The sequence below is a fragment of the Canis aureus genome, chromosome 17, assembly GCF_053574225.1.
Source record: "Canis aureus isolate CA01 chromosome 17, VMU_Caureus_v.1.0, whole genome shotgun sequence".
Taxonomy (NCBI): domain Eukaryota; kingdom Metazoa; phylum Chordata; class Mammalia; order Carnivora; family Canidae; genus Canis; species Canis aureus.
The window spans coordinates 34,393,133-34,418,631 of NC_135627.1; the positions used below are offsets into that span (position 1 = coordinate 34,393,133).

Genomic DNA, 25,499 nt, shown 5'->3' on the forward strand with positions numbered 1-25,499 from the left:
TCTCAGCCTTAGACATTCCTTCCTCACTAATATTATTCATTTTTAGCTTTTGATTTAAATTGAGAAACTCAGAACTCTCTTCTTTTCACTTGAACAATTAGAGGCCATTATAGGGCTATCAACTGGCCTAAATCCACTACTGTTGTATTTCAGGGAATAGAGAAGCCTAAGGAGAGGGTAAGAGACAAGGGACTGACGAGTAGGTGGTGGAGTTAGAACACACATGACATTTATCAGTTAAGTTTGCTGTCCTGTATGTGTGAAGTTTGTGCTGCCCCAAAACAATTACAATAGTAACATCAAAGATCATTGATCATAGATCACCATGACAAATATAATAATAATGAAAAAGTTGAAATATTGCAAGAATTACCGCATTGTGCACAAAGACACAACATGAATGAATGCTGTTGAAAAGATGGTGCCAATAGAAATGCTTGATGCAGGGCTGCCACAAACCTCCAGTTTGGGAAAAAACACAGTATTTGTGAAGTGCAATAAAGTGCAATGAAAGGAGGTATGTCTGTATAATTTTTATTAATGTAGAATAATAGTGAAATCTTCAAAGTCATTTTCATATTTCAATTTGAAGCCTATATTAAAATCATGTTTTCTTTTCCTTTTTTTTTTTTTTAATTTTATTTATTCATGAGAGAGAGAAAGAGGCAGAGACATAGGCAGAGGGAAAAGCAGGCTCTCTATTGGGAGCCTGATGTAGGACTCCATCCCAGGACCCTGGGATCACAACCTGAGCTAAACGCAGATCCTCAACCAGTGAGCCACCCACTTGCCCCAAAATCACATGTTTTTTTGTACATGATCTTACACTTATTCATTTTCGTTTAGCTCATTAATTCTGCCTGACAAGACCTAATGGGATCCTCATTCTGTAATACAATTTACTTGTAATTCTTCTGTTTTATATATCGTATTTGTTTTATAATGTATTTTTATTTTTATCCAAATAACAAAAATCATTCTTTGTTAATATTTCATTAAAAACATTAAAAAATAAGGAACATTTTCACAATTCTGAGTATTTAAAAGTACAAAAGAATATATTATAAAAATTCTATATTTAGCATCTGTCCACCAGACACCTAATTTCCTGTTCCACAAGCAATGTGTTTATATACACATCAGCAAATATATACAGACATGTATTGTACAGTTTTGTTCTTAATATAAATGATTGACTTTTATTTATAAATATATGTGTGCGTATATATATATAAATCTCTATGTGTATATATATAAATAAATATATGTACATAAAAAGCCTGGGTGAAAAAAAGTTGATGCTGTCATATATATACATACGGTTCTGACCTTGCCTTCATCCATCCAATAACATATCTTGAAGATTTTTCCTTATTAGGATGTATAGTACTTCATTCCTTTTGTACAGCTACATGTCATATTCTGCATTCTAGTACTTATTTAACCACTGCCTAAATGTCCATGGACATTTGGGTTGTTTTCGTCTTTTGTAGTTGTAATCTCTGCTATAAAGAATAAATTGGTATATAGGTAATTTTGTATCTGGCAAGAATATCTTCAGGATAATGTACTAGCAGCGAAACACCTAGATCTAGACCAATGCACATTTATACTTTTGATTGGTGTTATTAAGTAACTCTTCCTAGGGGTTGTAATACCTTAAAGTCTCACTAGCAATCTATAAGATTGCTTTTTACATACCTACACACAGTGTATTATCAACCTTTGTATTTTTTTCCCAGAAAAATCAGTATAGTTTTAATCTGAATCTAATTTTCACTTATTATTGACTTGTAAAAGAGGGTATTCCTATGGGGAAATTGGTTACAGGACTGTGATAGAGGATGCAATACTTTTCCCAGATTACATTTCTTTCGACTATTTTTAATAGGAGTAATGCCACATCAACATTTTTCATTTGGAGGTGTCACATTTATCAATTCTTACTTTTACAACTTTTGACTTTCAGAAGACTTCTTCAATCCAAGAGTATGAAAATATTTTCCTATAGTTTCTCTAGTACTTTATTTTCATTTAAATTTAAATTTCTTTTCATTTAAATTTCTCGTCTATTTGGAATTTGTGATAAATGTGATAAATGGGTCCAAAGTATCCTTTTCCCCTAGCTGGTTACCTCAGTGATTAGATAAAATTTGTTCTTATTCAGAAACTCATTTATTTAGCTTTTCCACATAAACCATAGATTTAATATGTCTGGTTAAAAAAAAAATCTTGCTGTAAGATGAAAAAAGTCTGAGGATCTAATACATAATGTGGTGGCTACATTGCTAATACTGTATTGTATAATTGAAATTTACTAAGAGAGTAAAATTTAAATGTTCTCATCAAAAGGAAAAAAATGGTAACATGTGAGGTGAGAAATGTATTAATTAATTTGTTGGGGGGGAATCCTTTCACAATGTATATCTATAACAAACCATTCAGTTTGTATACTTTCAAGATCTTATAGTTTTATTTGTCAACTATACTTCAATAAAGCTGGAAGAAAAAACAGAAAGATTTAGGAACCCAACACATCAGTAAAAAGTTTAAGTGTCCCATGGTCTGACAAATGCATCTTCTCCAAAATAAAGTATTATTGCATCTTGCATATTCTCCATAATGAAAGAAGGCAACAATGTCTCATTCCAGTAATGGATACCTAAGACATATTCCTGGTTCTTACTACACATGGGGGTCACCTAGACAACAAGAATACTTCTGGAAGTCACTCCTAGTAAAAAATGGCTAGCAATAATTCTATTATAAACAAAAATGGCTGCAAATCACTTAATCCAAATGCATCCCTAATTCATTTCCCCTTATCAGGATCCCAAAAGGCCTGTGCTTACTCTGACACCAACCAACAGAAGAGGAAGTCAAGAGTTTAGACTTAAAAACAAGAACAAAAAAACCCTGCTATTTCTACTTGGATCCCATTAAATGTATAGTTTAATGTACAGTTTAACTAACATGACATTTTCATGAAAAAATAATATTAGTTCTCTATCTACACCATACCCACAAATGAACTATGGATGGATAAAAGGTATAATGTGAAAAATATAACTATAAAAATTCACACGTAAATATGAAGGTACAAGAATAGCCACAATCCTGAAAAAGAATTTTAGTCATTTTGTCAAGTTTCACTAAAAAGTCTTTTGAAATTTGACATGAATTATACTAATTTTATAGATTAATTAAGAATTAAATTGCAGGGACACCAAGAATCCTACTTTTCTGATATCAAGCAGCAACATTATAACACTTTGCAGGGGGATTTCTTCCAGCTGCTGCTTCACTACAAAAGATGGGCGCACACAATTCACATATGGGATGCCCTATGAGTACCTGGCCTGCCGAGCAGGAGGCAATATTGCACTTCTGGGCCCCAGGGGACATCTATACAAAACCACTCCCTAAAGACAAGGAGAGGTAGCTGGTTTGCCTAATAAATAGAAACAAACAAAAAATCAGGCAAAATGAGGAGACAGAAGAACATCTTCCAAATGAAAGAATAAGACAAAAACTCAGAAAAAGACCTTAATGAAACAGAGGTAAATTCTTTACCTGATAAAAAGTTCAAAGTAATGCTCATAAAGATGATCACCAAACTTGGGAGAAACATGGATGAACATAGAGTGAACTTCAACAAAGAGAAAACCTAAGAATATACCAATTAGAGCTGAAGAATACAATAACTGAAATGAAAAATACAACTGGGAGTCAACAGTAGATTAGATGATACAGAAAAATAGAAGACTAGTGGTATAAATCATCCCATCAGAAAAAAAAAATAAAAAAATGGTAATAGTTTAAGGGACCTCTGGGACAATATCAAATGTACTAACATTTGCATTATAGGGTTCCCAGAAGGAGAAAAGAGAGAGAAAGGTGCAGAAAACGTATTTGAAGAAATAATGTCTGAAAACTTTTCAAACATGGGGAAGGAAACAAAATACCCAAATCCATGAAGCACAGAGTCCAAATCAAGATGAACCCAAAGAGATCCACACCAAAATACGTTATAATTAAAATGTCAAAAATTAGATAAAGAGACAATCTTAAAAACAGCAAGAAAACAACCACTAGTTATGTACAAGGGATCCTCCATAAGGCTATCAGCTGATATTTTCAGCAGAAACTTTGCAGGCCAGAAGAGAGCAGCATGATATATTCAAAGGGTTGGAAGGAAAAAACTTATAAGCAAGAATACTTCAATCAGCAAGGTTATCATTCAGAATTGAAGGAGAATAAAGAAATTTCCAGACAAGCAAAGGTAAAGGAGCTCACCACACTAAACTGGCCTTATAAGAAATATTGAAGAGAATTCTTTAAGTAGAGAAGAAAAGGCCATAACTAGAAATAAGAAAACATGAAAGAAAAAAAATCTCACTAATAAATGCAATTATAAAATGGTAGATTAACTAGTTAAAAACCTAGTATGAAGGTTAAAAAGAAGTAAAATCAAGTATAATTACAATAATTAGTTGAGGAATATACAAGATAAAAAGATGTAATATATGACATCAAAATATAAAACATGGTAGAGGGTAGAGTAAAAATGCACTTTGAGAGTGAATTTGAACTTAAGCGACTATTGACTTAAAATAGACTGCTATAAATATAGGTAGAGAGAGACAGAGATGGTAACCACAAACCAAAGCCCTATAATAGATACAAGAAAAATAAAGTGAAAGGAATACAAACATAACACCAAATAAAGGTATCAAACCATAAAGGAAAAAAGGCAAGAAAAGAAGAAAGGAACAGAGACGAACTACAAAAACAATCAGAAAACAATGAACAAAATGGCAATAATTTGTTTCAATGTAATAGGACTTAATTCTCCAATCAAAAGACATAGAGTGGCTAAAGGAAAACAAAACAAAACAAACACCAAAAAAAAAAAAAAAAAAAAAAACCCCACCCCAAAAAACAAAAACTAAAAAAACCCCATCAAGACTCACCTATATGCTGCCTATATGAGACTCACTTCAGATTTAAAGATACATAAGACTGAAAGTGAATGGACAGAAAAAAATACTCCATACAAATGGAAACAAAAGCTGAGTAGCAATACTTCTATTAGACAAAATGGACTTTAAAGCAAATTGTAACAAAAGACAAAGAAGAGAATCACACAAAAATAGAAGGGTCAATCTAACAAGGGGATATAATATTTATAAACATGTACCCTATACAGGAAGTGCCTAAATATAAATATTAACAGACAGAAAGGGAGAAATTGACAACACAATAATAGTGGAGGATTTTAATACTATCTATCAATGAATAGATAACCCATATAGTAAATCAGCAAGGATATACTAGCTTTAGACAATACACTAGACCAGATGGATTTACAAAACTAGAAATCATTTAAGGAAGAAAACCAGAAAAAAACACAAACACGTGGAAACTAAACACATGCTATTAAAGAACCAAAGGGTCAACCAAAAAAAATCAAAGTTAAAAAATACCTTGAGACAAATGAAAATGGAAAAGCAATGTTCCAAAACCTATAGGATACAGCAAAAGCAGTTCTAAGAGGGAAGTCATATCAATATAGGTTTACCTCAAGAAACAACAAAAATCTTAAATACTCTATATTTAAATATGCTAGAAAAATAAGAATAAATGAAGCCCACAGTTCAAGAAGGAAGTAAATAATAAAAATCAGAGTGAAAATAAATGCAAGAGACCCCCTCCCCCAAATCAATGAAATTAAGAGCCAGTTCTTTTAAAAGATAAACAAAATGGACAAACCTTTTGGTAGGCTCATCAAGAAAGAGAGAAAGGGCTCAAGTAAATAAAAAAATGAAAGAGAAATTACAACCAATACCACAGAAATACAAAGGATCACTAGAGATTACTATGAACAATAAATTATATACTAACAAATTGGACAACCCAGAAGAAATGGATAAATTGCTAAAAATGTACAATTTCCATGATTAAATCATGAAGAAATAGGAAATCTGAATAGACTACTTACTAGTAATGAAATTGAATTAGTAATTAAACACACACACACACACACACACACACACACACACACAATCTCCTAACAAAAGTCCAGAGCCAGATGGCACCTTAGGTAAATTCTACCAAACATTTAAAAGAGTTAATACCTATCCTTCTCAAATTATTCCAGGAAATAAAAGAAGGGATGCTCCCAAACTCATTCTATGAAGACAGCATTACCCTGATACCAAAACCAGACAAAGATAACACAAAAGAAGAAAATTAAAGGTCAATATCCCCGAGGAACACATATGTAAAAATCCTCAACAAAATATAAGCAAATCAAATTCAGCAACACATTAAAAGGATCATATACCACAAGCAAGAAGGATTTATTCCAGGGATACAAAGATGGTTTGACATACACAAATTAATCAGTGTGATAAACCATATCAACAAAATGAAGAATAAAAATCATATGATCATCTTGATAGATGCAGAAAAAGCATTCGACAAAATTCAACATTTATGATAAAAACTCTCAACAGAGTATAGTAGTAACGTACCTCAATATAATAAAGACCATATATGACAAACCCATAGCTAATATACTCAATGGTGAAAAGCTAAAAGCATTTTCTCTAAGATCAAGACAAGAATGTTCATTCTCATGACTTTTATCCAACATAGTACTAGAAGTCCTAGTTATGGCAATTAGACTGAAAAAGAAAAGGCATCCAAATTGGAAAGGAAGAAGTAAAACTGTCACTATTTGCAGATGACATGACAGTATATACAGAAAACCCTAAAGACTCGACCAAACTATTAGAACTAATAAATGAATTCAGTAAACTTGAAGGATGCAACAATATGCATAAATTTGTTGCATTTCTGTACACTAGGAATAAACTATCAGAAGGAGAAATTAAGAAAATAATCTTATTTACAATTGCATCAAAAATAATAAAATATCTAGGAATAAATTTAAACAAGGGGTTAAACACCTGTACTCTGAAAACTGTAGCACATTGATGAAAGAAACTGGAAACAAGTATGTGGAAAGATATACAATGTGTATGAACTGGAAGAACTAATATGTAAAATGTCCTATATTACCTAAAGCAATTTATAGATTCAATTCAATCCCTATCAAAATATCAAGGACTTTTTTCAGAACAAAAAATACTAAAATTTGTATGGAACCACAAAAGATCCTGAATACCTACTCAAAGCAATCCCGAGAAAGAACAAAGATGGAGGAATCACAACAATATTTCAAACTATACTATAAGCTCACGGTAATCAAACAGTATTGGACTGGCACAAAACCAGATACATAGATCAACAGAACAGACTAGAGAGCCTAGAAATAAATCCATGCTTATATGGTCAATTAATCTATGACAAAGAAGTCAAGGATATATAATAGAAAAAAAGAATCTCTTCGTAAATGGTTTTGGAAAAACTGGAAAGCCACATGCAAAAAGAATGAAACTGGACTTCTTTCTTACACCATACACAAAAATAAACTCAAAAGAGATTAAAGTCCTAAAGGTAAGACCTGAAACCGTAACTCCTAGAAGAAAACACAGGCAGTAAGTTCTTTGACACTGATCTTAGCAATATTATTTTGAATCTGTCCCTTCAGACAAGAGCAACAGCAAAAATAAACAAATGGGGCTACATCAAGCTAAAAAGTTTTTTCACAGTAAAGAAAATGATAAACAAAACCAAAAGGCAACATACTGAACAGAAGCAGGTATTTGCAAATGATATATATAATTAAAGGTTAATATCTCTCTCTATAAAAAACTCATACAACTCAATATTAAGGAAACAATCTGATTAAAGAATAGGCAGAGGACTTGAATAGACATTTCTCTAAAGACATACAGATGGCCAACAGGCACATGAAAAAATGTTTAACATTACTAATTATCAGGGAAATGCAAATCAAAACCACAAAGAGGTATTACCTAACAGCTGTAAGAATGGCTATTATTGAAAAGATAAGAAATAATAAATGTTGGTGAGGATGTAGAGAAAAGGGAACTCTTGTTCACTGTTGGTGGGAATGTAAATTGATATAGCAACTATGGAAAATAGTATGGAGGTTCCTTTAAAAAACTAAAAATAGAACTACCATATGACCCAGCAATTACACTTCTGGTTATTTATCTATAGAAAGCAAAAAGACTAACTTGAAAAGATACAGGCACTCCTATGCCTATTGTAGGCATCACTTACAATAGCCAAATTTGGAAGCAAACCAAGTGTCCATAGATAGATGAATGAATAAGGAAGATGTGGTATGTATGTATTTGTGTGTGTGTAAATGTATGTAGGTGTGTAGATAAACACATACACACACCCCTCCTTGCCCTTTTTTAATTCTAAAAAAAGAATGAAATCTTGCCATTTACAACATGGATAGACCCAGAGGTATTATGGTAAGTGAAATAAATCAGACAGAAATAGGCAAATATCTTATGATTTCAATTACGTGTGGAATCTAAGAAGGAAAACAAATAAACAATAAAACAGAAATAGACTCAAATACATTGATGGCTGCTAGAGCAGAGGGAAGGTGGAGGGATAGAGGAAAGAGGTGAGGGGGATTAAGAGGTACAGTCATGAGTTATAAAATAAATAACACATTGGGATGAAATGCACAGCATAAGGAAAATAGTCAATAACATTTTAAAATCTTTACATGGTGACAGAAGGTAACTAGACTTATTGCAGCGATCATTTTGTAATGTATATAAATACTGAATCACTATGTTACACACCTGAAATTAATGTAATATTGCATATCAATTAAATCTCAATGAAAAAAATGAGCTGTTCCAGTCTATTCAAAATTCTAGGGGAAAATGATTTCAAAAGATCAACTTTTAAATAGCAAAAATTCAGTTAGTAAATAGAATTGAACAAATTATTTTATAATAATAGTAACAAACATTTATACATTAGTATTTACGTGAACGACACTGTTCCGCATGTCATACAAACATTAAATCAATCATTCTCACTAATTCCAATAATATCTTTAAGTACTAAAGCATCCCATGGCCTTTACGATAAATACCAGTTGCTAGTGTATGGACAAGATAAGAAGGATTTTAGAGTGCTAGAGTTTAGGACATAAGAGGGTTGAGTATAAATATGAAATAGTCAATTTTAAGGTCAGATTTACTATTCTCTTTTCTCCAAATTCACAAAAACATACCAAAGCTAGTAAGTTATGAAATTCTGTCCAAATATAAGTTCCGATTTATTAGCTAAAATCTTATGCTTTCTTTTAGTTTATTGGTTTCTCCATAAATATTATTCCAGAGCCATTCCTAAATACCTCACATTTAAAAACATCAACAAAAAGCCAAATAAATCTTTTGTGTACACCATAGTTTTATGAATGGAAAAGTTATACATAATAAATATTTTAAAGTAAGTTATAAACAGCATTCCAATTAAAACAGCTCATTTATAAATTTTATTTTATATTAAAATGTTTGGATTTAGATATACTTTCACATTACAGAAGAGATTTCTCTAATATATTAATGTACCAAGTTTATAAAGTTGATATGAATTCAGAAGTATAATGATTTGAGCCATTTTAAAAGATTTCTGTAATAGGTTAATTATATGAAAACTTACCTGAATTTTTAGTGTCATGTACTACTTAAATTATAAATGAATCTTTAAATCTTCATTTAACAAATAAAAGCTCCACTGACTTATTTTCAAAGTTTATCAGTATGTGAAAGGTGTATGGAAACTTGATGTACTAGCTTAGTAACTTTTCTGTCTGAAATTATTCTCAAAATAAAAGTTAAAAGAAAAAAAGTAGGGATCCCTGGGTGGCGCAGCGGTTTGGCGCCTGCCTTTGGCCCAGGGCGCGATCCTGGAGATCCGGGATCGAGTCCCACATCGGGCTCCCGGTGCATGGAGCCTGCTTCTCCCTCTGCCTGTGTCTCTGCCTCTCTCTCTCTCACTGTGTGCCTATCATGAATAAATAAAAAAAAAAAAAAAAAAAAAATTATTAAAAAGAAAAAAAGTAACCATTCTGTTTATTCTGTATGTAGTCAAGTCACTGAAAATCTAGGGTGTTCAATGAGGCAATGGTATTTACATTAATACTCATCAGTGATTTTCCTATTAACTAGGCTACTAAAAATAAACATAGCTTTCTATTGAGAAATAAAAGATAAATCATTTTCTCTCTTTTCCATCTTCCAACACACATGAGCCAGAACATAAAGATTTTTAAGAAATGAACTGTGGAGCATATAATGGTATTAACACTTTGGACTTAAGTTCAGTAGGTTCTTTTAAAGTAAAACTCCTTCTACTTTATGATTAGCAATTCCACTTCTGAAGAAAATTGTCCAAATAAAAAAAACGTATGCCCAAAAAAGACTTTATAAAAAAGTTCACAGCAGCTTCATTCATGATAGCTTCAAAATGGAAACAACCTAAATGTCCACTGACAGGTGAATGAATGCACAAACAGTGGTATATTCATACCCAGCAACAGTAAGGAATGAACTACGTATACAACAAAATGGATGAATATATATAATGCTGAATGAAAGAAGCTAGACACAAAAAAGTATATGCTGTACAGTTCTGTTTTTCAATCCAGTAAGGGCAAAACTATGCTATGGTGACAGAAATGAAAAAGTGTTTGCTTCTTGAGGGTTAGTGGTTGAGATGGATAAAAGGGGCATAAGGAAACTGTAGGGTGACTGCACTGTGCTGTATCTTGAGTATATACAGTGATATATATTACAAAAATAATTCATGTAAACTGTAGTTCAGTTGAAATAAATATACTTCTATTAAAAATATTTTTTTTCTAAGGTACAAGAACAAAAATCAAGAAAGAGTTTTTAACATTTAACATTTACAGATTTTCAGAATGCTTACCTCTCTAAGAGCTGATCATGTTTTTCTAAAGCATCCTTTTCAGCCATCACTGCTCGGTCCTTTTCAGCCATAGCATTGTCCCTTGCTTCTCGGAGATGTCTAAAATTTAAACATATATCCAATTGTTCCAAATACAAAGCATCTTCTAAAGTTTCATGTATGTGCTTGCTTAGAGTTGGACTATCTGATAATCTTAAGAACACACTGGAGGTTGGTGATCCAAGGTGTGTATTATATAAATTTACCTGGCTTGGTATTTTCTGTAGCAGCACAGTAATGTAGGTGCAAACATGGTCTATCTCTAAATGTCACATTATCCTTCTCTATAACTTATCTCCACATGGGTTGAAGGTAGGTTGAAGGTAACTTGTTTAACCTTTACCATAATCTAGTGAGGTAGGTAGGATTACTCACACTAGTATCCACAAGAAAGAGGTCTTGAGAAGGTAATAAATGTTCTCTAAAACATTTTAAATGAAAAATGTAATATAAAGATCCCAAGTGTCATAATGGGCACAAAGTTTGGGATATGAGCAAGATGAAATGATGGCCCTTGGGATCTCACTGAGAGAGGGATGGAAGAGAAGAGAACTCAGAAGGCTGACAGGTTTGGACAAAGGACATGAAGTCCTGATAAGATGACAAATATATAAATGTAAGTAGTGTACAAGTGGGATGGAAGACTAGAGATTGTTGTTAAAGAATGATGTTGTGGAGGCTGAAGAGTACTTTCAGTGACATTGTTTTAGTTGATACCAAGATCTAAGGTGTGACCAGTAAAGTAGCTAAGTGAAGGAGAGATGAGATAAAGGTCAATATTCATAGAAGACTAAAGAAAGTATGAAACCAGAGTATTAGATAAGTCATCCACTTACACTACTGATGGTACCAGGGACTGAAACTGAGAAAAAGATACATTTAGTGACAGTTAAGGGTAATGTCCAAAAGGCAAAAAGTAACAAGGGTGACACAGCAAGTCATGAGCCTTTAAAGACCAAATCTCGTGTTTTTTAATCAAGATGGAAGTCTGGATCAAGAAAAATACCAACAGGGGTGCTTAGGTGGCTCAGTGGTTGAGCGTCAGCCTTTGGCTCGGGTCAAAATCCTGGGGTCCTGGGATCGAGTCCCGTATAGGGCTCCCAGTTAAAAGCTTGCTTCTCCCTCTGCCTATGTCTCTGCCTCTGTGTATCTCTCATGAATAAATAGATAAAATCTTTAAAAAAGAAAAATACCAACAGGAAGCTTCTTTCAGAGCCACTTAATTTTATTTATTCATGACAGACACACAGAGAGAGGGGCAGAGACATAGGCAAAGAGAGAAGCAGGCTCCATGCAGGGAGCCTGATGTGGGACTCGATCTTGGGACTCCAGGATCATGCCCTGAGCTGAAGGCAGACGCCCAACTACTGAGTCTTCCAGGCATCCCTTTTTGTTTTGTTTTTCTTTTTTTTTTGAGAGCCACTTAAATTTTTAATAAAATCCTCTTCTCTAACATAGTTGTAAATGAATGTAAAGTGTAACATAAGTGATTTTGCTTACTTAATTCCTACAAATCCCTGTTTTATAGTGGAGTAAACTGAGTTGAAGAACTTAAGTACCTAGTTCAAAGTCACAGCCTGTGTTAAAGCCATAATTTGAGCTCAACTGTCTAACTGCAAAGCAAGTGGTTTTTTTTTTAACATCATATCACTGTATCTCCCATAAAGAATGGATTGGGTATTAGAGTTTTGTGTTTATTATTCATGGAGAATGTCAGTAGAAAGTCATGAAAACCCACATCATTTAAATAAATCTATGTAGTAACTATTGGATAGAAATGCTTACTTGCTGTGTCAGTATGAAATGTCATCTTTTACACTGTGATGCTAATAATAAAGCTAAAATTTATAAACATACCAATGGAGATTCATCAATTTGTTTATGAAACAATAAATAGAAGTTTAAAAGAACTATAGTACACATAACTTATTAAAAAGAAAACAGCTTTTGTATACTATTATCTAAGCGGAAGTTCATTTTAAAATAGGTATCACAAAATGTCATGTCATTATTTTCTGACATCATCCTGATTGCAAGGGGCTTCAAAAATATTCTATCATCAAACTAAATGAAACATGAAAATGTACCTTTATATACAGAATTAAATTATTTAAGCCTATTAAACACTTATATATTTTTCATTCCTAGATGGTCTATACATTTCAGTCAGTAAATCACCACAAACTGGTTTTTGTTTTTCAAAGTTAGCTTCATTATTCTGTAAGTTATTTCAATAGCAAAATTCCAAGTAGACTGCAATTATAGTACTATCAATCAATGCTTACTTTGTAGGTAGAGAAACTTCAGTCCCTAACTGTATTTCCTTTCTTGGAATAATGGGCATTAGAAATAAAAGTAAGTCATAGAGAATGAAATGAAACCCAGAATAAGCTAACAGTAGGGCTTGTGAGTGGAGATATGATTAGAAGGTTCTAATGCATTCACCATGCTACAATCTGTATCATCCAGCTAACTAGAATTTATATTTATATTAAGGCATAAGCAAAATTCCAAGGTCACAAAGGAGAAGAGTTGATTATTTTTTAATCGGAGGAAAAAAGCTGAGTGAATGAAGGGAAGATATATAAGCTGGACCTCAAAGGGCAAATAAGTAAAGGCAATTCAAAAAAAGAAAAAAAAGAATTGAAGGAAGTGCTAGAGGTTGAGGCTTCTACCAACAGGTCCTTTCATGGATGTCTACTGGTAAAATTTCTGTGTGAACCTAATCTCTTTATCAGTTACCTTACCTTCCACATCTTTTTTTTTTTTTTTTTTCAATTCCTTTTAACATAAAGATGGAAATACTTCCTTTAATATTATCAATTGGCCTTTAAGGTTTCAAATTAAGTATGAGATAAACCGAATATATTCTACTGAAAATTAACAGTAGTAACAAACATATAGAGTGCCTGCTGTATGTTAGGAACTATTTTAGGCATTGTGTATATAATAGTCCATTTAATGTTCACAACAACCCCACAAAGTAGGGGTTATCCATAATTGAATGTTATCTCCATTTTACAAAGAAGAAGAGTCAAACACAGAGAAGTTAAGTATTTATCTAAGGCCACAAGTACTTACTAGCTACGGAGCCTAAACCATCTGGTTCTAGAGTCCCTGCTCCTCATCAAACTATGCTGCTTTTCTTAAGATTCCCTTTGTTTCAGTTTTCTCCTTGAGACATTCTGTCATTATAAGATTTATATGGTCATCTCATAGAACAAATGTTAAATCAAAAATAAGCCTTGAAAGAATTGTGACTACATCATGCATACAATTGTTTTTACAGTCCATGCTCCTTCAGACTAGAGTGGTTTGATAAAACACCAGATGGATTATTCTGGCCACAGACGAAACCCAAACTTTTTAAAATCCATTTTTAAATGTTAAATGCATTAGAAAATGTAACAACATAAAATTATGGAAGAGCAAGAATTCTAATGTTTTTCAAAAGAATAAACTTGAAAAATTGATAGAGACTATCTGCAGCATGTACAAGCTAATGTTTTAAAAGTCCAAGTTGAATATATAATCAAATATATTTATAATAACACGGAAAAATTATAATAATAGAGAATGATGTTCAGAGTTGGCCAACTGGACAGCATTTAAATCTAAGATTAAGATATTTCACCCTTAAAAATGCTTTTAAAAAGCTAACATTTGAGGGGTCCCAGGGTGGCTCAGTCAATTAAGTGACGGACTCTTGATTTTGGCTCAAGTCATGATCTCAGGGTCAAGAGAGTGAGCCCCATGTTGGTGTACACTGAGTTGGCTTGTCTGTCTCCCTCTGTTCCTCCCCCTGCTCATGCTCGCTCTCTCTCTGTTATAAATAAATAAATAAATAAATAAATAATAAATAAATAAATAAAATTCTTTAAAAAGCTAACATTTTGATTTCAAAACTGCCTTTCATCATTCTTTCACATTGTTTCCTACAAACTCCATCCTTCATATATACATACTTATCTCTCCCATCCATCTTGTATTTGTCTGTGGGAGGTGGAAAGATGCAGAAAAGGGAAAAGAAATCTGATCAATCCTAAGTAAGGGCAAAAGTAGAGTGTCCTAGTATATAACTTGTGTCCAAATAATGTATTTTTCAACTTGAGCCCTTTTTATGAGTGAAAGAGGATACTATTAATAATCATGCTAAAAAATAATAATAATCATGCTAATGAAATAGGCATAAACCAGGACTTACGGGGACAAATAACTGGGAGATATTGTCATTTAAATTATAACATTCAAACAAGAAACCTAGAGTTTTATTTCTCTAAAAGTATCTTAATACTACAATAAAATAGATATATTTAATAGGCAAACTAATGTATCTGTGCAGAGATAACCTCAAGTATGTCAAGTTTATCCAGAAATAGCTCACAACCAAAGCCTGAAACCTCAGTACAGAATATAACAATAGATTTCTGTACATGGAATGTATCTTCCTCTGCCTAGAAGATAAATTTCATAGTACCAATATACCAAATTTAAATTTATACCTGAAAAGTGGCAAGAAATTGTTGGAAGAATGAGAAAAAGCTTAGGAACCTTTGAAATTCTAATAGGAACAAATCAGAGTTTGGGAATGCCAAGGGCATGCTTAACCTGAATAAACATCACTAATAACTCAAAACTTGAAATACCATGAATAAATAGTGAAAAACTATGGTTATCAGAAGAGTACAGTAGGCACAGCTAAGCAACCTGTTCTCCTTCTGCCTCCATGTAAACATATTTTTGGCTAATAAAAGTGAATACATTTTTTCCAGTTGGAACAAAAAGGGACTAAAACAGGCTGTTTATATGACAAGCTTATTTATAGGGTAAGTGTTTGAATTAATTACTTCTACCTCCAGATTATTCTCCTGGACAACTCATTTCCATACCTGATGCCTTTGTTTTTAAGATGACATAAACATCAAGGATTAAAGTGGACTATCTGCTGTTTATAATCAAATGACCAATAACTGTTCCTTTAATTAACATAGTTGTTGAAAAGTGAATGAATAAGACATAACAAAAAAGGCAAAGTGGAAATTTTATGTAATATGATTTCCTGGGAGAAGCTATGCATTTTCAGAGGAGAAACTTTTGAAGATTACTGTTGTTGACTGAACATACTATATTTTCCAATCCTTTTATTTTAGTTGGTGCTCAAGGAGATTTGTTTTTTCATTTTATAGATGTGGAGACTTTATCCCAGAGTAGGTAAGTATCAAACCAAACCACAGTTTAAAAAAAGTCATGAAAAATTTAAGCATCAAAATGCAAAAACTTATTTAAAATCTATTCACATGTTGAGGTTTAAGATTTTATTTATTTATTCACGAGACACACACAAACAGAAAGAGAGAGAGAGAGAGAGAGGCAGAGACACACAGGCAGAGGGAGAAGCAGGCTCCATGCAGGGAGCCTGACGTGGGACTTGATCCCAGGATCTCCAGGATCAGGCCCTGGGCTAAAGGCGGCGCTAAACCGCTGAGCCACCCGGGCTGCCCACATGTTGAGGTTTAAAAAGCAGCTGATAAAATACACCATAATATATTAAAATGCAACTTGGGTGAATCTGATAGTTGGTTAACTGAGTGACTATTAAATTCACTTCATTATAAATCTTTGTATAGGTTTTCATCTAAATCAATAGTTACTTGATTTCTCAAAAGTAGTTCCAACTAATTCCTTCATTCAACAAATATTTATTGAGCAGTTGTTATGTACCAGGTACTGGTACCTAGGAATCCAGCACTGAAAAACAGATGAAACCTCTACTGACATGGAGATTACATTCTAGTGTGAAAGAAACCAAAGTATGCTAGTAGGTGCTAAGTGCTCTGGAGAAGAATAAAGCAAAGAAGGGGCTAATGGGTAGCAGGCATGGCAGGATGGGGAATTTCAGTTTTAAGTAGGGTGGTTAGGAAAGACATCAGAAAGGAGGTGACATCTGAAGACATGGAGAAAGTCAGGAAACAAGGATCCAAGAGTAGAGGGATAAGCAGTGGAAACTGTAAATATAAAGGACCTGAGGAGCATGTTTATCAGTTAAGGGAACAGGAGGCAGTGTGAATAAACGAGGGACTACGAACAGGTCCTTTCATGGATGTCTACTGGTAAGATTTCTGTGTGAACCTAATCTCTTTATCAGTTACCATACCTTCCACATCTTTTTTTTTTTTTTTCAATTCCTTTTAACATAAAGATGGAAATACTTCAATATTATCAATCGACCTTTAAGGTTTCAAATTAAGTCTGAGATAAACTGAGTATGTTCCACTGACAATTAACAGTAGTAACAAAAATATAGAGTGCCTGCCGTGTGCTAGGTACTATTTTATTTTTACTACAGAGTAGTAAAATGAGGATGGGACAACTGGGTGCAGATCATGTAGTGTCACAGGACATTATAGTCATTTAAACTTGTACTGGTTGTATGGGAGCCTTTTCAGTTGATTAGAGGAGTAGCTGAGAATAGACCTGAGAAGGCAAGGAAGGAAGCTGGGGGGCCACTTAAGAGAATCTTGCAGTAATTCAGTCAAGAGATAATGGCAGCCTGGACCAAGGTAGTGTGTGTGGGATGTAAGAGAATCAAAAATTTTGAAGACACCACTGAAAGCACCTGTTGAACAGAATACAGAATGTGAAAAAAAAGAGAAGAGGTTTATGACTTCAAGGTTTTTTATCTGAGCAAGCAGAACAGTTATCTGTAACTGATCTGGGTCGGACTGAGGGTAGAGTAGGGCTGAAGGAACAGAAGTGGACTTCTGTACACCTTAAATTTAAGATGTTTACTAGATAACCAAATGAAATGCTATGAAGGCAGCTGTAAAAGATGACAAGGAGATGAAGATGACCAATAAAAGGAGCAAGTAGGTGCAGCCAGTAAGAAAGGGAAAAAGTCAAAGTATAGTATTCTGAAAGTCAGTAAAAGGTGTATTTCCAGGAGTAAGCAGTGATCAACCATATTAAATACGGCTGACAGGTCAAGTAAGACAGGAACTGAGAATACGGCCACTAGATTTTCAGCAACGTGAAGATCTCTGGGGCTCTTGATAGGAATAGCTTTGCTGGAGCAGTACAGGGAGGCAAAAGCTTGGTAATAGCTTTTAAAAATGAGAGTAAAGAATGAATATATAAAACTCTGCAGGAATTTGGCTACGAAGGAAAATAAAGAAAGGGAGTAGTGCTAGAAAGGGAATGAGCAATAAAAGAGGCTTTTTAAAGATGGGAGAAACGATATGTTTGTTAGTAACAGTAATTGGGAATTATCTGGTAGAAAAGGAAAACCAGCGATACAGGAGACAAAGGGGAGATTTGCTAGAGCTGTGTCCTTGAGGAGGAGAAAGAGGACAGGCTCGAGTTACACGAGTGGAGAGTCTGGGCCTTAGGAGAGTAGCATAGAGAGAGAGGTTCTGACAAAAAAATTAGACCACTTTATGGAAAAATAAAGCCCTGTTTACTAATTTTCAAAATCATAAATGCTTTTATAAAGTTCTAAAGATCCAAATTCAGCCCTGATGTATTAAGTGGGGCTTGCAAACTTTCTTAAAAAACTAACTTCTTAGGGTGCCCAGGTGGCTCAGTTGGTTGGGCGTCCGACTTTTGGTTTCTGCTCAGGTCGTGATCTCATGGGTCGTTGGACTGAGCCTGGAATCAGGCTCCACACTCAGTGGGGAGCTTGCTTGGGATTTTCTCCCTCTGTCACTCCTCCTCCCCCATTAGCTCTCTCTAGGATACATAAACAAATCTTAAAAAAAAAAAAAGGAAGAAAAGAAACAAAAAACACATTTCTTTCCCAAATGAATTACCACCATATTTACAGTTTTGATAAGAAATCTTTTATCAATTTTCATAACTTTGACCAGTAACATGAGAATCTGCATTGCACTGTAAAATCAGATGCATCTAGTTTCATCACTTAAAAAGTCTATAATCATAGGCAAATCACACCTTGTGTCTATTTCCTCATTTGTAAAACACGGATACTAATACCTACAACTTGATAAAATGTCCCACCCAATTCTCGTTACAACATAAGTGTCAAGTACACCTGATGCATAATAGGCACTCAATAAATAGGAGCTATTGTTACTATGTTATATAAACATGAAAGCCTACATTAAAAACTATAAAGGTATTTGTTTAGAGAATGGTAATTAGGTTAGTGCTTCCTAAGACCCTGTATTGTATTAAAAAAAGACAGTATATAGAAGAGTAGTATCCTAGAAAACAGAGAAGCCTGCTGGAGGGACTTAAGCAGCTGAATGCCCTTCTGGCACCCTAAGGCTAAGGGGAGTGACATCTAAGGTGCTGTAGAGAAAAATTTCTGGTATTCAATGTCATCTTACACAAGTACTTTTAGGCTTGGTCCGAGCTGCTGTATCTGTAAAAGATCAGGAATTAATAGTTATCTTCCTTTCTAAATCTTGTCTGCAACCCTGACTTAACAGCCCTGCCTCATCGCCAATCTCTCTGACACTAGTAAAACAGACAAGGGAGTCATTTCTGATGTTTACTTCCTGTCTATCGTCAGGTCGCTCCAATTCTTTCACCGAAATATTTTTTAAAATTGGCTTTTATTCTCTCCTTCCATTTCTTTCACTCAAACTTTGCAAGAGTCTCCTAACCAATCTCTCTGTCTCAGGTCCTCTTTTTTTAAAATTTTTTTAAAGATTTTATTTATTTATTCATGGGAGACAGAGAGAGAGAGAGAGAGAGAGAGAGAGAGAGAGAGAGGTAGAGGCACAGGCAGAGGGAGAAGCAGGCTCCGTGCAGGGAGCCTGATGTGGGAATCGATCCTGGGACTCCAGGACCACGCCCTGGGCCAAAGGCAGGCACTAAATTGTTGAGCCACCCAGGGATCCCCAGCCCTCTTCAATTATAATTTTCCTCACACTGCAACCAGTATTTTGTATTCATTACAAAAAATGAATACATCATGTTACTCTGTTACTATAAAACTTCCAAGAATTCCTCACTGATGTCAGGGTCAGAGGCTTTTAAAATCTGACCCTGTCCTGAATGTGACCACATGCCTCACCACCCTGTTAGCTATATAACAGTCAAATTTAAGTTCTTGTACAACCTGAACTCAGCTCACTTCATATTTGAAACACCCTATACACCTTGAAATAATTATTATTAATTAAGCCGTGAACACATATGGTAATCACCTATAGATGTAAAGAATATAGCTAATAATAAAATATAGCTAACAAAATTTCATTTATAATTATTTGATAAGATATTGAAAGAGCCATATACTGTCAGAATCACTGAACTGAAAAGACAAAGTTAAATATTTTAAGTTTTTCCATATAAGAACTCAAAAAATTATACAGATACCTAATCAGACATGAACAAAAAAAGATTATTTAAGCACTAATGAGGACATACACTATTAAAACAATGAATGGAAAAAAATGATGAATGGAGCCCTCATTCACTAGCTCCAATTCATCTATTCTAATGCATTATGTATATTCAAGTAATCTTTGTATATAAACTTAGATTGAAGATTGAAAGTGTTTAATATCATTGCAAAATTCTATACAAATTTCAAGTTTATGTCATTAAGGTTTCTTCTTGAGTACCTTTGGAAGATGATAAATTCTGATCAAGATGGTTTTTATTGACATGGTGGGAAAATAAAATCACTAAAGCAGTAGTGTCACACTTAAAGTGTATTTTCAATCTCCTTTTCCCTACTGTTTTGCCTTTTTCAAAGCATAATAAAATACCTCTAACAAACTCATTCTCTGCCTTTTTACAGTAGCACCAAGAGAATAGTTCTTTCTGGGTTCACAATAATAAGACTACCTTAGGTAAAGGTAGTTTAACTTTCTGGAAAAGCTTAATCAGGTGAATTTATCTCCTCTTTATTATCTCATAGTATTAATTAGGAACAAGTAAGTTAGATTTTATATAGAAATTTAGACTGAAACAAATGGCATGCAGATCCTCAATGTCTATATTGTGTCGGAAAAAATGGTTCAATGCTATGGAGATCAATACTTAAGAGTAACTATGTATATTGTAGTAGTGCCTTTTGATGACAATTAACAATTTCATAATCTTATCAGTTGGCTTTTTAAAAAAGTTTTATTTATTTAAGTAATCTCTATATCCAATGTAGGGTTTGAACTCACAACCCTGAGATCAAGCATCGCATACTCTTCTGACTAAGCCAGCCAGATGCCTCTCAGTTGACTTTTATACAATGCTCATTTCACTTACACTGTCAAGAAATCGATAAAAGAAAAAAATTTAAAACACTGCATACAGAAAAAAGGTATCAAAAAACAATTTATACATAGCTTAATAATTTATAATGTATTTTTCATATCCATTATCTCATTTAGATCTTACAGACCACTTTGTGAAATAGTATTAGTTCATCTTATAAAAAAAAAAGTCAAACTTCAGGGATATTAAGTGATATATTCACTCAGCTAGTTTAGTGACAGCACCAGAATTTAAGTTTAGTATCTTGATCCAAATCTCTTTCATAATATATTTCCTATTCAGGGAATAATGCTTTTCTTCCAAATGTGTAAGAGGGTCTGTACATTTCAGTCACAAAATACCTATTAAACAAGAAGTTATTTATATAACAAATCTCACCATTAGAGTGACTTTCATTCATTATTTTCCACAGCTCCAAACTGGATTTTAAAGCAAATATAAAGTACAGAAGAAGACAAGAGATGTAACTCACAGATTGAGGAAAAGCATACATACATACATGTTATAATCCCAACTACAGTATTTTTGATGTACCCAAATACCCAAGTTCTTTTTTTTTGCTTATCTCTGCCTTTTCTTAAGTCTTTATCTCTTCCACTCTCTTCCCCTTCCTCTCAACCCCTTAACTTCACAAACTACTGGTATGATTACAGGGCAGATGCCAAGATCAGATGGCATGAGTTCCAGCTTTCTTTTCCACATCTAAAAGGAAAAAATAAAAGGCACCTTCTTAATATCCCCCAATGTACAGAAAGCCAGCCAAAGGCATAACATATTTCTTTCATCTCATCACTTAATTTCTTCTAAAAATGTTTATTGGGGGAGAGGTAAGGAGACTAAGTACAAATATGCAAGTGTAAGTACTTTATCTGTTTAACTCATATTGTGAAATTTCAAAAGAAACAATTTATAATTTATTTTTACTTAGTAAAAGACTAGTGAGACATAAGCTCTAAATACATTTAAATCCTGCCATAATGAAGAAAAAGGGATTCAAAAAGACTCAGTCACATAAATTGCAAGGTTGGATTACTGTGAGGTTAATAAAATGACAAAGGTGAGCCTATATAACTAGTTGGCTAGGGGTCTCAGTGCAATTCAAATCCATTTGGATCTAGGCTGCGGTTTGGCACCATCTGGTGGCAAGGCCCACTCTAGTATCAATATCCATGGAGTCATTTGGCTTTCAGGGGCTGGCTGGGGCTTCCAGGGCAGCTGCCCCAATCCCAGGAATTTCCTGGTTAGTGGTATCCATATTTGATGTAGATACAGAGTCAGAAGAATACTGGGTTAAAGGAAACCTGCTTTCAGTTTCCCTGCTTCCAGAAATGGTTCTGTCAGCTGCTTCCCAACCTACCAGTGTCAAGCATCCTAGAGAATAAGGGCTAATTTGTCTAAATCTCTGCTACCATGTATTTCAAAGGAATTTTTTAAAGGACAAAAGCTAAAAAATCAAATTCTCAAAATGTTGATAATATCAATGTTTATGTGGTTATGTGGATTGTTTGGAAGTAATCATGCATGTTATTATAGAAATAATCCCATAAATTTTAAGGTTATTAAGTCAATCAATAAAACCCTAACAATTGAATCACAGAACTAAGTAATTTTAGTTTATTAAGTCAATCAATAAAACCCTAACAATTGAATCACAGAACTAAAATTACTTATTTGTAAAACACAAATAATATCCCCTATGTCACAGATCTATCTCATGTCCAGAACTTTCTCTTGAGGCTCAAACCTGAAACAGTGAATTTTTCTATCTGCCTATTACACAGAAATTTAAAATAAAACTAAATTTATCATGTTTTCCTATTAAAGCCTTGTTTTCTTTTAATGTTTAAAAAATTCCATCACCATCCACATTGGCTACCCAATCCAGAAACCTGATGACATACTTAACATCTTCTCACTCCCTAATCCAATCTAGTCACTGAATCCTGCTGATTCCACCTCCTAGACATGTTTCCAGTCGGGGCCATTACTCTCCATCTCTATTGGTACTAATCCAGTTTTATCATCATTTCTCATTCTGATAACACAAATCACCTCAAAAAAGTGGCTTCTGTGTCTATAGCCATATACTCTACTTCTCTAATCACTCTACATTGCAGAGCAGTCTAGTCTCTCTCTCTCTTAAGAGAGAAAGCGCATATACATGTAGAGTTGGGGAGAGCAAGAGGGAATGGGAGAGAGAGAATCTCAGGCAGCCTCCACACTAAGCATCGAGCCTGAGTTGGGGCTTGATCTTACAACCCTGAGATCATGACCAGTGCCAAGATCAGGAGTCAGACACTTAACCAACTGAACCACCCAGGCACCCCTAGCAGTCTCTTTTTTTTATATAAAATCGGATCACTTAACACACACTCTTAAAATCTTTCAGTTGTTCCCCACTGGTTTTAGACAATGGTCCAAATGCATGATCTGGCCCTCTATCTACCTATTTTATTTTATCTCTTAGCACTCTCTGCCTCTCAGTCTACACTCTAGCCATACTGAATTATTTTCAGTTTCTTCAAAAAGCTTCATATTATCTAATTTCCAGGTTTTATCCATGATGAACATTCATTCTCCTAATTCTCTTCCTTCCCCTAATTCAGTCTTACTCTTAATCGTCATGCAGGTAATAGCATGGGTATTTCTTCTGCCATGAAGTCTTCCCTGATTCTACATGGTCTCATCCTGTGTTTCCTGTCATGTTCTTCATTATCATCATACTTATAACTACTATTTCTCTATTGTCTTTAGGTCTATTGAACAACCAACATTGTGAAGTCAGAGGACACTGCTTTATCTATGGCATGTATCTGGCATATGGTGGATCACAATAAGTATTTGCTCAATAAGTGAGTATGTTCCTTAGAAAACTCAAATGTAAACTTTTTAAACATCAACCTTAGTCTATAGCAGGCTTATTACTCTTTTTTTGGTCTGCATTTTGAACTTTAAAAGTAAGTAACCACAAGGTACAGGGTCCTTCTTACCTAAAACAGGGCTGGAACTAACCAAAATTTTAAAAAAGATGGAAGAATTTCTTTGGCATTCTTTAATCTCTGTATGCATGTCTCTCTAATGTCCTAATGCCCTTGCTAAGGATAAATTCATAAAAATGGCATACTTTAGTTATGACCATGAAGAGCTAAATACAACAGCAAGAGTCTTAAAATCATAAGGTTATATGAAGAATCACAAAAGCCACAAAAGAATATATACAGCATGATTCCATTTATGTGACACAAATATAATATGAAAAACTAAACTATATTTCTCAAGGGGTACATATTTACTGGCAATTTAAATAATAAAAGTATAAGAAAAAGCAGAAAGTGAAGGAGGAAGGGTCTCAAGGACATTTCTGTGGTGCTGACATTGACTACTTGATTCTGATAATGGTTAAACAGGCATTTAATTTGTAATTACTTATCAAGTGTACATTTAAATAAGTACTTTTCTCTTTTCTTTAATTGACTGAAGAGAATAAAGACTGAATAAATGGAAAGATAGTCTATGATCATGGATTAGAAGGATCAGTGAAGTGTCCATACTACCCAAAGCAATCTACAGATTCAATGAAATCTCTACAAAAATTCCAATGGCATTTTTTACAGAACTAGAACAAAAGTCCTAAAATTTGTATGGAACCACAAAAGTCCCCGAATAACCACAGCAATCCTGAGAAAGAAGAAGACTGAAGGCGCATTGTGTTCCCTGATTTCAAATCATATTACAAAGCCAAAGTAATCAAAACAGAATTGGCACTGGCATAAAAACAGACACATGGATAAATGGAATAGAATAGAAAGCCCAGAAATAAAGATGGCTTTTCAGTAAATGGTGCTGGGAAAACTGCACAGCCATTTTTGCTTTTGTTGTCTGCACTTCTGGTGTCAAATTCAAAAAATCATCGCTAAGACTACTGTTGAGGAGCTTACTGTCTATGTTTTCTTCCAGGAGTTTTATGGTTTCAGGTTTTACATTCAAGTCTTTAATTCATTTTGAGTTAATTTTTATGTATAGTATAAGATAGCAGTCCAGTTTCATTTTTTCACATGTGGTTGTCCAGTTATTCTAAATGCTCAGAAATATTTCAGTATCATCATAAAACTCTCTCTCTCAATGTTTTATTAAAACAATTAACAACAACAACAATTTAACAGTGATTTAAGTTATCTTTGCTAGTTTTCTACCCAAAGGATAATTCTGCACATGTAGTTCTTACATATTTTCCCCAGTAGAGGCCAACTACAGTAATAGAGATTCTCCCCCTGGAATTGAGGGGTAAGACCTTCAAATTTTTTGCTACTATG

At 33.8% G+C, this 25,499-nt stretch overlaps 1 protein-coding gene across 10 annotated transcripts in view; it reads right to left on the bottom strand.

The window, feature by feature from the left end:
• The window catches only part of PIBF1 (progesterone immunomodulatory binding factor 1), a 191,259-nt gene that overhangs the window by 117,051 nt on the left and 48,709 nt on the right, over positions 1–25,499 (bottom strand). For 9 of the 10 annotated variants that reach the window (XR_013355737.1, XR_013355736.1, XR_013355738.1 and 6 more), the window contains exon 10: positions 10,906–11,004. The exons of the other annotated variant lie outside the window; for it this stretch is intronic. Coding sequence is in view for 6 of the 9 variants with exons in the window: in XM_077855408.1 (XP_077711534.1) it covers positions 10,906–11,004 (99 nt within the window). In the remaining 3 variants the exon portion in view is untranslated. The remainder of the gene's footprint in view (positions 1–10,905; positions 11,005–25,499) is intronic. 10 annotated transcript variants of the gene reach the window in all.